Source organism: Carassius carassius, chromosome 39 (genome assembly GCF_963082965.1).
Source record: "Carassius carassius chromosome 39, fCarCar2.1, whole genome shotgun sequence".
Taxonomy (NCBI): domain Eukaryota; kingdom Metazoa; phylum Chordata; class Actinopteri; order Cypriniformes; family Cyprinidae; genus Carassius; species Carassius carassius.
The window spans coordinates 9,067,004-9,082,007 of record NC_081793.1 but is presented as its reverse complement, the minus strand read 5'-3'; the positions used below and the strand labels follow the sequence as shown (position 1 = coordinate 9,082,007).

Here is a 15,004-nt window from a genome sequence, read left to right as displayed (position 1 = left end):
CTTCTACTCCATAAACCCATTCCTCCACTCTTGACGAAATCTATCAAAATAAATAAGGACTTTTGTTTTAATGAGTTTGTGTGTGTTGTAGGAGATTGTAAGTGTCCAGATCCGTGGTTAGGCTGCATCATGGAGGATACCGGGTGAGTCAAGTTTTTGGGTCTTTTTGTAGGAGCATTTTTATTTCAACACTTATTCTGAAACATGTACTATGCTAAGTACATAGCTGTGTCAGAAATATTTGACAAGTGCATTGCAACCAGGAGACCCCATTGTACATGATGTGCTTGATGTGTAATCTTGCTAGGCTTGCACAAAATCCAGAATTGAGGACCTGAATTTAACTGACTGTACCCCACAGGATGACTGGAAGAAAAATGTATTGAATTGCAATTCAAAAAATTTCAACACAGTTAATGGATTCTGGAAGTGTTCTTTCACATTGTCCACTAAAGTTGAATAATTAAATACAATGAAATTAATTGTATTTCATTTTCTCTCCCCCAAGGTCTATATAAACCTTCAAACTTGCAAACAAGGCTGTCAAGCCAACTAAGTTTAACTTAAGTTAAAATATAACGGTTATGTCAATTTCTTTGAATTTAATGTAATTATACTTAAATTTTTTACTTAAATGTTTTCTACCTTAGTTCAAATTTACTTTAAAATAATTTCTGAATGGCACACAACCTTGCTTCTTTCATTACTGTAACCTCAGTACTCAAGTGGGTGATAGAGTTTAAATGTTTTTGCCATGAAACCAGATTGTTACTCTTCAGATTGCTACACATTTGTAAGATCCAGCTTGCTCTGCAAGATTCTAATTGAACTGTTGCTTCACTGTGGAGAGTATTTTTTCAAGTCATTTCAAGTCTTAATGTCTACAAAATAATTTGTTTCTGTAGCACAACTGGTGGAGCATACAGTATATTAGCAATACTAAAGTCAGAGATTTGATTCTTAGGATGCCTCATAATTTATACGTTTTATACTGTAGTTGCTTTGGATAAAAGTGTCTGTCAAATGTAAATGACATTTTGCTGTTCCTTATCAATTAGTTTTACACACTTTCCATGTAAGGGTAACTGAACACTGTGAACTGTGTTATGTGATCCTGACAGATACTATCTACCCAGAAAGTTTTCACGGTGCAGTGTAGAGGAGTACATTCAGTTCCTCCAGCAAGGAGGAGGGAGTTGCCTCTTCAATAAACCTAACAAGGTTTGTCTGGAACATCCACTTAAAATGGGAAAAAAAAAAACTATTATCACATATTTGCAACAACACTACAAGCAACAAAGCTGTTTAATCGACCAAGTAGTAGGGTAGTTTTATCAAATGCTATGCTATATTTTCACAGACAATATTCTAGCAAATTCTGTAGTCTTTGTACTAATCTTCGTGGAAGGACAAGAAGACATTTTACAACAGCAGAGGTCATTTTATGGCCTCTTAACCACCCGATATACTGGGTCCTGGATAACCAACATTCCAGTAACCGTGATGGTGATTGCAATCCAATATAACTATTGCCAATTTAATGAAAATCTTAGTTTTGTTTTTGTTTGCTGGCAAAAGCCATGAACTGCTTTCAAAGTTGGACGAAGCACCCCTGCTTTCCCTTTAGAGGTATGTCCAGATGTAATTGTGACCCGATCACCAAATCAACTGGTGTCTTCTTCAAAAGGTCCCAGTCATGTTTGTGTTCAGTCTGCATCAATGCCCTTTGCCCACACTAACATTTGTCTGACAGTGGGAAAGGAGTGTTAGCAAGGTTACAGCCATCTCTGTTCCAATTTTAATACCATAGTCAGTGTCTGTGAGCGAGATAAACATGCTGCTGCAGACACTTATGTTTGTACCAGCACATAGCGCATAGGCACACACTGCTTGTGCCTTCTGCATATTAGTACACAAATGCTCATCTTGTGAAAGTTGTGATTGGAGATCCAATGACTTGGAGTTTTGTAAAGTGTCTTCTGTCTTTTTGTCCAGAGATCCTAATTCTGATGCTAATGTAGCAAACAATGAGCTCACGGTCTCTGAAAATGAGACAACTAAAAGTAGTTTTTTTCTTTAAAGGATAGATTTAGATTACTGTAACTTGCTCAACACTGCATATTTAATGTATGTGGCAGTGACATATTTCCTGTCGCTACAGTTGTTGGATCCTCCTGAATGTGGCAATGGTTTTGTGGAACAGGGAGAAGAATGTGACTGTGGTTCCCAATTGGTGGGTGACAAGATGACCTCACTCAAATTTCCTTTAAAAATCCAATAGCAACCTATCATTCATATCATTCATACCCTGCCTTAAAGGGATAGTTCACCCAAAAATAAAAGTTCTGTCATCATTTACAAACATTTGATGGTAGCCATTGACTTCCATAGTATGGAAAAAAATACTATGGCTACTTATAATACTACTAATAATTAATATTACTAATAATTACTAATAATAAGTAGTCAATGGCTAGCGTCAGCTGTTGGGCTACCAGCATTCTTCAAAATGTGTTATTTTGTGCTCAACAGAAGAATAAACTCATATTGGTTTGGATCAAGTTGAGGGTGAGTAAATGATGACAACATTTTCATTTTTCGATGAACTATCTCTTTAAAGTGTGTTAGTATAATTTAACAGGAAGGTGATAATCGCATTACTGTGATAAGCTAATGGGATGTTTTTTATTGGCTGTGCATTCTTGTAGGATTGCTCTCGTGCCGGGGGTGCATGCTGTAAAAAATGCACTTTGACCCATGATGCAATGTGTAGCAATGGACTCTGTTGTAGCCGTTGCAAGGTAAGTGGTGGCAGAATTGTTTATGCAAAAATTGAAATTCATGTTTGCTGCCAAGGCTCAAATGACCAAAGGACCATCATAGTGGTGGTTTTGGTCCTTTTTGGAGCTTGCCAGTACTTGGTCACTAAGCATCATAGAAGATGTCCATAATAAAGCTTTGTTTTAAAAAAAAAAAAAAAGTTACAAATTAAAGTTTTTACTAAAAATTCCCCTTCACTGTTGCAAACCTTCTGCGTTTGCATATATTGAAGCATGAAGATGGCATGTTTCTTGTGTCATGCAGTGAATCGCAACACATAAAGTTTGAATATGCAGACGTATGAATGAGATTTGAAGGCTGCTCCAAAGGGGGCAGTTTTCTGTGAATAATGACTAAAAGGAGGAATTCTTTCAAAATATAAAAATTCTGTTAATATCAATTTCACATCCTCATATCATTCCAAAACTTTGACTTTCTTTCTTCCGTGGCAAGTTTGAATAATTACTGGTAATGACAGATATAAGATTTATAAAGGATGCAAAAGCACCATATACTGTATAAGGACTAATGACTAAAAAGATACACCTGAGAACCACCTGACAAGAAAAAAAAACCTAGAGGTTTGTTCAACTCAAAGCAGCACTGCACAGAACAAGCGGTGCGTTATATCAAAGTACTGCGAGGGCTGTACTTTGAATTGTCTAGCTGAAGGAATTTTCTTCAGCAAATCTTTTCAAAAAGTCATTTTCATTCAAGACCTTGGTGGGTTCTGACTCAATGCTGAGAACAGACAAACTCAGCAATCTACTCTCTGCCTTTAGTGACCTTAGCTGCCACATTAGTTCTTGTACTACAAAACCATACTTCTCCTCCAAACAGCTGATTATTATTTCAGTTAACCCAACAGCAACCAGCTTTCTACTTCTTGCAATTTTCATTGAAGCTCTCATAAATCAGACCACTGTAATAGTATCTCAAGACAACTGACTTTGCTCTTATTTCTGAACACTGCAACCAAGCCAATATTTCATTCTAGTAATCCACTAGTAAAAATAATTTGTTTGTGATCCGGTACACTGGTTGTGTTTAATTGTATGTTTTTGAAGAATCAGTTCATTAGAGTCATTAAAGGAATGAACTCCTGAAGATATTTTACATTATTAGTCATTATTTTAACACATTTTTCATTACTACACATTGAAGCACCACTGCTGTAAATAGGCCTTTTTCACAAAAATAATGTCAACACGAGGGCAAAGTTAGTTCTATTACACGTCTGTGCCTATTATATTAAATATACTATTTTACCTTTAACCAGGTTGTTGATATATAAATAACATTTTACTTTTTTTTTTGTAACTTATGGTTAAGAGAATACTCTCAGATGTCCTGCTGGATGGTTTCTATTCTTCACTCAGTGGTACTTTTGAGCATATTATTACAATGATATTAACTAATTCAGTCACTTCCCTTGAATCACTACATCATGATAAAATATTTTTTTATATAAATGCCAACATTTACTTCCAGTACAGATGCACATTTTTTCCAAGAATAAATTAAACAAACAATTCTGAATGTGTCCAATTGATATAACATTAAAATCAGTGCAGCATGTAAATGAGATAAAATAGAACCATGAACTTAAGTCATCCCTTGTTAAAAATGCTTTTTCCCAAGACTCATTGTACTGTACATTCACGTTAATAATGAAAAGGAGAACAGAAAATGCAATAACATTTTAATAATAATAATATCAATGTGTATATTTCATAATTTTTCATTTGTATTTAGACTTTGCAAGCTTTTTATTTACTTCTTGTTTTTGTTGGAGATGATATCTTACTATAATACAGTCAGTCAGTAATTAACTTTTTAAATCTCACATTAATAAATTAATAAAATTTCTCCTATTGTGTTCCACAGAAGAAAGAAAATCATAAAGCAAATTCACCCTGCACTGACAGACCTACAGCCACAGTCACCAGATTACAATATATCACTTTTTAGACACTCCAAGGCATTCCAAATGCTGATTCTACATGTTCAGTTGGTGAAAACAAGCGCCAACCAATGCTAACAGATGCTGAAGGGGTAACACACTGATCTGGCAAAACCCAACGAATGTGTGTGTTGCTGTTTGTTGCATTTGTTGGTGCAGTGCGAATGGAGCTATAAAGGGTTGGAATAGCATAAGGGTGCGCTTTTCATTTTCAAAGGGACAATCCCTAGTTTGTTTGTTTTTTTGTAATTTAGCATTACCATTAATTTTGTATACAGTACTTTTATGTGTATTTGACTTACTGAAAGACTTATTAAACACTAAGGTAGAAGTGTGTTTGTGTGTTGCAGTATGAGCAGAGAGGAGTCGTCTGCAGGGATGCAGTGAATGGCTGTGATGTGCCGGAGACATGCACTGGAGATTCGAGTAAAGTAATGATACATTTATCATTTAAAATCATCACTTAAATTATTATCGTAATAATAATAAGACATTTACATATGCTTCTCATTCATTTCTCAAACAGTGTCCACATAATGTCCACAAACTGGATGGTTACATGTGCAATTCTGGACTGGTAAAATAATTGGTTTTTCTGTCTAAAATGAACCTTATATGTTTCTTAAAACAATAGTACTAAGCATTGTTACTGTATTTTGTTTACATGATTTACTGTATAACACTGGCAGACTTCTTTGTTAAACTTTTACCATGAACTATGATTTAAATTAAAATGAATTTAAATGTTTCAGTGATTAAAGGGCCACTCATTAATTTTGGTTTGTTGTGCTGGCTAATTTGGCATTTGGCTTGGACACCAAATGAATATCATATAATTCTGTTGAGAAATTTCTTTTCTATCATTAGAAACTGCAAATAGACCTTAATATTAATACACATGAGTGAAAAGAGTTATTAATCATAAGCCACAAAAAAGATTGCAATGTGTTACTCACCTAAAGCAGACACCGAAAGACAGGTCTCTCAGACAGCGATCCTTGATCCCTAATTAACGGTCCAATACACACAGAATTACAGTTTTTCAAAATATCTGTCTGGGTGTCTTTGTATATCGACATAACATTGTTGGTTTTGGTTGGGGAACAGCTGGGGAAAAGGTCTATTAGATCTGTGCATTACAACAAACAAAGGGATTCGCTCACTGCACTTGAGTGAACATTTTTTGTAGCTCTAACAATAATCAGTTTATTTGTAATAAATACGTACAATGAAGATGCAGTATTACATTTGATTATTCAATTAATTTTTTGTGTAGTGCCGGATCTACTCCAAATGTTGCACAATCGCCCAAACACATGAATGAGATTCATCTTCATTGTGTATATTAATTTATATACTAATGCCATTTTCTACTTTTATTTCATTTTACTAATAATGTTATACAAAACATTTTTAGTGGATGGTGGTTCCTGCCATTCATTTCAATGTTTTCGGACATGCACATAATAATAAATAGACATCTTTTACAATAATCTTACCATAATTGTGTCATATAGCACTGAGAATCTTAGCTTTAATAACATGGTCCAACTCGGTCAATATTAGAGGTATCAAGGATATATTTCCACAGAATGTTCTTTATATTATGTAGGATGATTTGATAAAGAAAACAGTAAATCACACACACACACAAAAAAGAGTTTTTCAGTGGAGACAAATTACTGTGTACAATTTAATTCTTTTTATGTTGTAGTCACAGAGGATATTAGGCATTAGTAAGCATCTTTGCTCTGTTTAATTTTTTGAAGTCTGACTAAATGAATGAGTTTATATGGAAAGCTGATGTACTCTCTACTGGCTCTCTCAGGGGCGCTGCTATGGGGGCCGCTGTAAAACCAGGGATGCCCAGTGTCAGGCGCTCTGGGGCCATAGTGAGTAGCATCTTGTATTGGAATACTTCTACTACTGATTTGACCCAGCATGGCAAAGGTTCTATTTAACAGGGAAAGTGCAAGTGTATCAATTATTTTATCAAATTTTAAATGAATGAATGATTATGGTTATATACTCTGTCTGCAGCAACATTAAACTTTCTAAGCCCATCACTAGAATTAAATATTCTGCACATTGCAATATCCAGGGAATTTTTGTGAATTCCCTGGATGAAACTATTAAAAGCTTCACTGCAAAAGATGTTTTTTTTTGTTGTTTTTTTTTACAGAAAATGCTTTAAAAATGCTACAGAAACATTTCCCTGCATGACATCTGACATAAAAGTGGCTTGGTATATTAACATTATATTAATTAATTAAATATACAGTTATTTGTAAAATATACAAGCATGATATTCCATCCCATAATACCAGATGGAAACTTCACACTTTATTTTCAAGGCAGAAAAATGTGTGTTTCGGCCACATTCAGGACAATCATTAGTGAATGCATACAGTCTAGTATCACTACAAGTGTGTGTACATATCTCTTGTTTAATTCTATTAATTTGTTAGATGCAGCAGATCGCATGTGTTATGAGAAGCTGAACATTGAGGGTACAGAGCGTGGCAGCTGCGGTCAGGACAGCTCACACAGCTGGATTCAGTGCAATAAACAGTGAGTACACTGAAACAACCACAACTACGTTTTAACCTTTTCAATTAGATCATTTTCTGTCCCTTTGTTTTTCTTTTTCCCTCTTTGTGTGTCTTCCACTGTTATTTCTTTGTGCTTTCACAGGGATGTGTTGTGTGGGTTTTTATTATGCACTAATATCACGGCGAAGCCACGGTATGGAGACTTAAATGGAGAAACCACTAGTCTCACCATCTATCATCAGAACAAGTACCTGGACTGTCGGTAATATGAATACATTTTATTCTTCAGGATAATTCATTTATTTTAAGCATGTTCAGATATTTTTACTGGAAAACAAGATGCTGGATATGATGAATTTAGGGCTTTGGATGCTGCATTTGTTCTCTGCTTTTACAGCATCTCGCACCACGAGTTACAAAGTTTTAAGACAGAAATTTAAATATATTTATTCATCTCATGAATAAAGGTGATGAGTTCGTGATGATATATGGAAACATGGGATTTCCAACTGAAAACATACAAATGAGATTGTACAAATTCATTCAAAAAGTTGTAGGAATTGCCTCAAGAGTGCTTTGCCGTGTGTGTTTGTGTGTGGTACTGAGCTGTTGTTTGTGTATGTTCAGTGGGGGTCATGCAGTGTTGGAAGATGGCACTGATCTCGGGTACGTGGAGGACGGGACGCCGTGTGGCCCTAATATGATGTGCCTGGACCATCGCTGTCTGCCAGTCACCACCTTCAACCTGTCCTCCTGTCCCGGGTCGTCCTCTTCTCACGTCTGCTCTGATCACGGGGTGAGCTGTTCATCTTACCCAAATCTAACATCCCAGTCACATACTGTCTGTTTTGGGCTTGACTGCGTTTGTCTCATAGCATAGGCTGGTACATTTTTCAAAAGTGCATTTGACTCATTCTCAGAGTCACTCTCTTATTTTTTTAAACCTGTAAGAATTTCATTGATCTTTGAATCACAAATAAAGATATATTTAATATTTTGTTAATATTACTGATTTTATTCAAAGCGACAGTGTTGACTCTGTTCATGCTGTGACATACGGTAGATTAATATAACTACATCTTACATCCGTAATTCTCACTCAAACTTTGACTGTCCAGCTAGTTTTTCTATACTGTAGTAAGCGAGCCGAAGTATTTTTCCAGCTTTAGGTTTATCCAGACATTCTCTGCCTCTCTCTGTCTCAGACCTGCAGTAATGAGGTGAAGTGTATCTGTGACACAGACTACACTGGGAAGGACTGCAGTGTGTATGACCCCATTCCAGACCCCCAGCCTCCAGATGGTTCAGAGAAGAATAAAGGTTCACAACACATTTAGTCACATGGGCGTTCAAGCTTTAGTTGGTCCAGCATCTCTTTGCTTGTGTTTAGAATGGAATATTTCAGTGGCAATATTAAGATCTCCATCTGTCTGTTTAACACAAAGTGAACATACAGTGCTCTTAAAGCTCAAAATTGTTTAATTAAAATGAGATACATATGGTGGTACACAGGTGTAATTGTATACATACATTGAATATAAAAATGGGCCTTTTCCCCATTCCTTCAATCAAAATGGAGTCCCTTTATTTCAAAATATTTGGGAACCATTGACTTATAAACATATGCGAAATCATCAGTCATTTCTAAGATTCTGATAGGTTAGAAGCTCAAATAACTGTATAAAATATCCAGATGTGGAGTTCTGTTCCACTAAGTGAATGCATATATTGAGAGATATCAGTTGCCTTTGAGGTTGTCAGGTTCTTCATTTGTGTCAAAACAAATGTTACGACAGCATGTGACTGCCTCCTTCTCCAGAGAGCATGAGCCCACTGTTTGTGAAATAAAGCTAAAACCAATTAATTAAATTAAAGGAAACACGAAGGAAACCAGACTACACTAAAAACTAAACTTCAAAATAAAAGCAAAAAATATGATTGTTTTTTTGTATGTTCTCCGTCTATCAACAGGTCCAAGTGGTACAAACATCATCATTGGCTCCATAGCGGGAGCGATACTGCTGGCAGCTATAGTACTGGGAGGAACAGGCTGGGGCTTCAAGTAAGACATTCACAATTCCTGCAATAAAGAGCTAATCAAGTAGCTTTCAGTTCTTATTTCAGTTGTAAAAGAGCACAACAGTGATTACCTGTCTATTATTTTTTTTTATAAGGGATGCTATTATTATTATTTTTTTCTAAAAATAAACCTTCTTAAATATGAGATTAGAAAGCAAACAAATTAAGCTTGACCATGGAGTATCACATTTTAACATCTACAACTCAAAGGATTTCCTAAACCTTAAACTGTAAGTGTCAAGTGCAAAACGTAGGTCTCCGATAACTCTGATTAAATACATGATCAAGTACAGAAATACATAAAATACTGCTAACAATCTTAAAAGAAAACAGTGTTTATGTACGTCACTCTCAGAATCATGGCAAATGTAGCCTATAAACTGTCCAGAATTATTTTTTGTGGGTCCAATAGAAGTATATTATAAAACCCTGTTACAACTCTCTCCACCTGTGTGCTTATAATGTTAGTATTTTACATCAGAACAGTCAACCATCAACCTTGAAAAACAATGCATGGTTAGTTTTGCTCAACAATATTTTTTTTTTCAGATAGTTTGTTTCAATGTACTCATTCAAAATAATTAAATAAAAATAAAAGTTTCACCAGTTTTTTTTTCTTTTTTTTTGCATCTTCACAATAATATCACTAATATGAAATTATATTATCCTGACGAATTAAAGCTTGAAAGTAGACACATTCAAAGAGTGTGAGCACATATATTTACATTTTATTCATTTCAAACTTTATGTGAGTCTGGACATGAAATACTGATAAATGATAAATGATCTGGGACCAGTTATTATCATTTTATTAGCAAATGGCTTTTTTCTGTGATAGCTTTGCCGTATTATTTATAGGCTGCAGTAAATAATGTCTTTTCCTTATTTTTATTGGAAATGCATCACAGTTTCTAATGTGACATTTTCTTTTGCATAATTTAATCTCATTTGTTCTCTCTCTGTTTTGTTTCTTGAATACAGAAATATCAGAAGAGGAAGGTATGAGCTTGCACAACAAGACATGATGTGATGTCATACACCCATGTCCACCTAGCCCATATTGCACCAGCTGTTTTCACATCTTCGCCTGCCTGAGTTTTATTATATTATTTTTTTTTTTTTTAATGTTTGCAATACCTCAGTCACAGATTCATTTCAAGACCTCAATCAATACAACATCACATTAGTTTCCAAACTCCATTGCATAGTTATAATGAACAATTAATTGGAATAAAATACAATATAACATTGGCATGTTTGGCTAAGGTATGGACATTTGTTGCTGCTAGTAACATTATATTATAAAAATAATTTAGCATAACCAGTTTGTTTGGTATTCATTATAATGCTGTTATTTTGTCAACACTGTTAATATGCACTAACTGACTATGATTTTAAAACTTACAGGTGCATCTCATTTTGAATGTCATGAAAAAGTTACTTTATTTCAGTAATTCAACTCAAATTGTGAAACTTGTGTATTAAATAAATTCAATGCACACAGACTGAAGTAGTTTAAGTCTCTAGTTCTTTTAATTGTGATGATTTTGGCTCACATTTAACTAAAACCCACCAATTCACCAAATTTCAACAAATTAGAATACTTCATAAGATCAATAATAGTAAAAAAAATTGTGAATTGTTGGCCTTCTGAAAAGTATCTTAATTTATTGTACATGTACTCAATACTTGGTAGGGGCTCCTTTTGCTTTAATTACTGCCTCAATTCAGCGTGGCATGGAGGTGATCAGTTTGTGCAGGTGGTATGGAAGCCCATGTTTCTTTGACAGTGGCCTTTAGCTCATTTGCATTTTTTGGTCTCTTGTTTCTCATTTTTCTCTTGACGATACCCCATCGATTCTCTATGGGGTTCAGGTCTGGTGAGTTTGCTGGCCAGTCAAGCACACCAACACAATGGTCATTTAACCAACTTTTGGTGCTTCTGGCAGTGTGGGCAGGTGCCAAATCCTGCTGGGAAATTAAATCAGCATCTTCAAAAAGCTGGTCACCAGAAGAAAGCATGAAGTGCTCAAAAATTTCTTGATAAACGGGTGCAGTGATTTTGGTTTTAAAAAAAACACAATGGACCAACACCAGCAGATGACACTGCACCCCAAATCATCACAGACTGTGGAAACTTAACACTGGACTTCAAGCAACTTGTGCTATGAGTTTCTCCACCCTTCCTCCAGACTCTAGGACCTTGGTTTCCAAGTGAAATACAAAACTTGCTCTCATCTGAAAAGAGGACTTTGGACCACTGGGCAACAGTCCAGTTCTTCTTCTTCTTAGCCCAGGTAAGACGCTTCTGACGTTGTCTGTGGTTCAGCAGATTCCCTGACACGTCTGTGTGTGGTGGCTCTTGATGCCTTGACCCCAGCCTCAATCCATTCCTTGTGAAGTTCACTCAAATTCTGGAATCGATTTTGCTTGACATTCCTCACAATGCTGTGGTTATCTTGGTTGTGCATCTTTTTCTTCCACACTTTTTCCTTCCACTCAACTTTCTGTTAACATGCTTGGATACAGCACTCTGTGAACAGCCAGCTTCTTTGGCAATGAATGTTTGTGGCTCCTTGTGAAAGGTGTCAATGATTGTCTTCTGAGCAACTGTCAGATCAGCAGTCTTCCCCATGATTGTGTAGCCTTGTGAACCAAACTGAGAGACTATTTTGAAGGCTCGGGAAACCTTTGCAGGTGTTTTAAATTGATTAGCTGATTGGCATGTCACCATATTCTAATTTGTTGAGATTTTTTAGTTTTTGTTAAATGTGAGCCAAAATCATCAAAATTAAAAGAACCAAAGACTTAAACTTATTTAGTCTGTGTGCATAAAATTTATCTAATACACAAGTTTCACAATTTGAGTTGAATTACTGAAATAAATGAACTTTTCCATGACATTCTAATTTGCTGAGATGCACCTGTATATCTTGAGATTGCCATTTCATGCATAATAAGGTTTAAGAATATAAAGCGAGAGATCTGAGACCATTCCTCAATACATAATCCCTTCAGATCTTAAATATTCAGAGGTTCACGCTTGCGGACTCTCTTCTTCAGCTCTTCCTACAGGTTTTTATGTGGTTTGAGACAGGGAACTGCTGCATAGACAGGTCCTCAATGCGCTTACACGCTGCTTATTAAACACAGGGACGCACAGCAGCACACAAACATGCCAAATATTAAAAATCAAAGGATTGCAATGCATAAGAATTTTTTGTAGGCTAAATATATAAATGCCTACATGTCATAATGGATAGTCATCGCCTGTGTCAGAATTAGGCTATCTATTTGCTCGCAGACGAGCAACTCCATTTCATCTCGGAGAAACTTTTCTGTCTGTCTTGACATTTGTCAAATTTCGCCGTGCAAATAGCAAATCCGTCATGGCACGAGCGCAACTGGCTCTTAAAGGGAATGGCAGATGAGACTCTGATTGGGTTATTGCACGTTACGCCCAAAAAACACCCATTACTCATTAAGACAATAGGGACAACCCATTTAGACCATGTGCCCGTGGGCGCCAACTGTTTTTTCGTCATTAAAATAGCAAAAGTGGATTTGGACACGCCTTGAGTGCACATGCGCCGTGCGCTTTACACTTTGCGTTTAAAACGTTAAAATAGGGCCCTTAGAGTTAAGTGCAGTTCATGACTTGCGATTATCACTTTTTTTCATAGTTTGGCTGGTCCTGCGACTTATAGTCAGGTGCGACTTATTTATCAAAATTAATTTGACATGAACCAAGAGAAATGAACCAAGAGAAAACATTACCGTCTCCAGCCGCGAGAGGGCGCTCTATGCTGCTCAGTGCTCCTGTAGCCTACATTGAGCAGCATAGAGTGCCCTCTCGTGGCTGTAGAAGGTAATGTTTTCTCTTGGTTCTTGGTTCTAAATAAATGCGACTTATAGTCCAGTGCGACTTATATATGTTTTTTTCCTCATCATGACGTATTTTTGGACTGATGCGACTTATAATCAGGTGCGACTTATAGTCCGAAAAATACGGTAATATACTTGAATTAGATCTTTATTTATGAGAATTTCTTGAGGTATCAATAATTGTGATGCACATTTTGGTGGGAGTATTTTTTTATTTTTAATAAATATTTAATCGATAAAGAGAAATGGCAAAAAAAAAAATTTACAGCCGGTTTTGCTCATATTTACCCATATGAGTGCAGAACACCACTAGCAATGTGTGCATCAATGTGTTAACTGTTCTATGCAATAATCTCAAACAATTTTTAGTCATTTTACCACCAGTTTTATAAAATACCAAGACCTAAGTGTTTTTACTTTCTCTGATTTGAAAGCCGCTCTTCACGCTTCATTTATGGTTGCTAAAAAATTCTTTGAATAATACATTTGCATAATAAATTTAACTATTTGAGTGAATTTAAAATAATTTAATTAAAGTGGCGAGTCAGTCCTTGTATGCAGTGCATTTACTATTCCAGATCATATTGAACTAATAATTTTACACGTACATGAAATATTACACATTTCATCATTTTTCTTTCTTTAATAATACCCTTGTATTTTAAATGACATTTTACTTTGTATAATTTGAATAATTTGTTTTTTCCAGTGTCCTCAGCTTCACTTTCTATCTTGTTAGAAGTATTTATTATAATCCTTTTACAAAACTACTAAAATAAAACTGGTGAAATTATGATATCAAGGTCAAAAGATGGAGAAGTCTATTCATTATTTTTTTTTATAACTGCAGAATAGGAATGACCCCTGCCATTTCAATCACATAACTGCTCCAGTTACTTCTTGTTTAGAAGTTACTCGTATGGCCTTCATTTTGCAGGCAAATAAAAAATATAAACAATGGACAGTGAGTTATATTATTTGACATATTGATTCTCCTCCTTTATTTTCCCTCTTTTCTGTGTCTATTCTTCAGATCTGGAGGGGGATAAAGCATGTCATCTGCTCTCCTGTGCTTCTGCACTGTGCTCTTTAAACTTTGAGTGAAACAGAAGAATCTACAGATGTCTTCCACTTTCTCACCAAACTCCAGTTTCACCCTGTTCTGTCTTTCTGACTTCCTGTTACTGCCTGTCACCTGTTGCCTAGAAGTACATCCCATGGTAACATTTTTTAACTGATTTCGATTTTACTGATGTTGGCTATTTGTAATTGGGTTTTCCATTTAAACCCAGCACAGAAACTGAAAAAAGTCATCATTTAATCAACCTCATGTTATTTTGAACCCGTATGACTTTCTTTATTTCATGGGGCATAAGAAGATATGTCGAGCAGAAAGTTCACATTGTTGAGCTCTGAAAAAGAACTCTAAAAGCATGACCATGAAGATAGTCAATTCCGATTGTGTGCTAAATGCTGATACCTCTCTGCATATTCAGTTATGGCACCTTGACATGTTTCACTTTTAGATAAATCAAGTCAGAATTTTCAGTTCGTTTTTTATTATTAATTTTAATTTACTAATTGTGGTCCTAATCAGAGAGTTAACAAATTAATCCATATTTGTTTTGATGCTAAAGTATAATACTTTTAACACTGAGAAGCCTAGACTTTTTAAGTACCCTCTGTTTCATGCAGATAGACAGAT

General features: G+C 35.5%; 1 protein-coding gene across 2 annotated transcripts in view; it reads left to right on the top strand.

The window, feature by feature from the left end:
- Nucleotides 1-14,713, top strand: part of adam11 (ADAM metallopeptidase domain 11) — a 38,104-nt gene extending 23,391 nt beyond the window's left edge. Inside the window, exons 14-27 of one of the 2 annotated variants that reach the window (XM_059530644.1) lie at nt 92-143; nt 1,122-1,221; nt 2,162-2,233; nt 2,709-2,801; nt 5,134-5,214; nt 5,310-5,360; nt 6,612-6,675; nt 7,252-7,354; nt 7,478-7,597; nt 7,963-8,131; nt 8,541-8,655; nt 9,307-9,397; nt 10,396-10,413; nt 14,333-14,713. In XM_059530644.1, coding sequence (XP_059386627.1) covers nt 92-143; nt 1,122-1,221; nt 2,162-2,233; nt 2,709-2,801; nt 5,134-5,214; nt 5,310-5,360; nt 6,612-6,675; nt 7,252-7,354; nt 7,478-7,597; nt 7,963-8,131; nt 8,541-8,655; nt 9,307-9,397; nt 10,396-10,413; nt 14,333-14,348 — 1,145 coding nt within the window. In that variant the 3' untranslated portion in view covers nt 14,349-14,713. Of the gene's footprint in view, nt 1-91; nt 144-1,121; nt 1,222-2,161; nt 2,234-2,708; nt 2,802-5,133; nt 5,215-5,309; nt 5,361-6,611; nt 6,676-7,251; nt 7,355-7,477; nt 7,598-7,962; nt 8,132-8,540; nt 8,656-9,306; nt 9,398-10,395; nt 10,508-14,332 lie in introns of those variants that run through there. The other variant, XM_059530643.1, reaches the window with a different exon arrangement.
- Nucleotides 14,714-15,004: the final 291 nt, after the last annotated feature.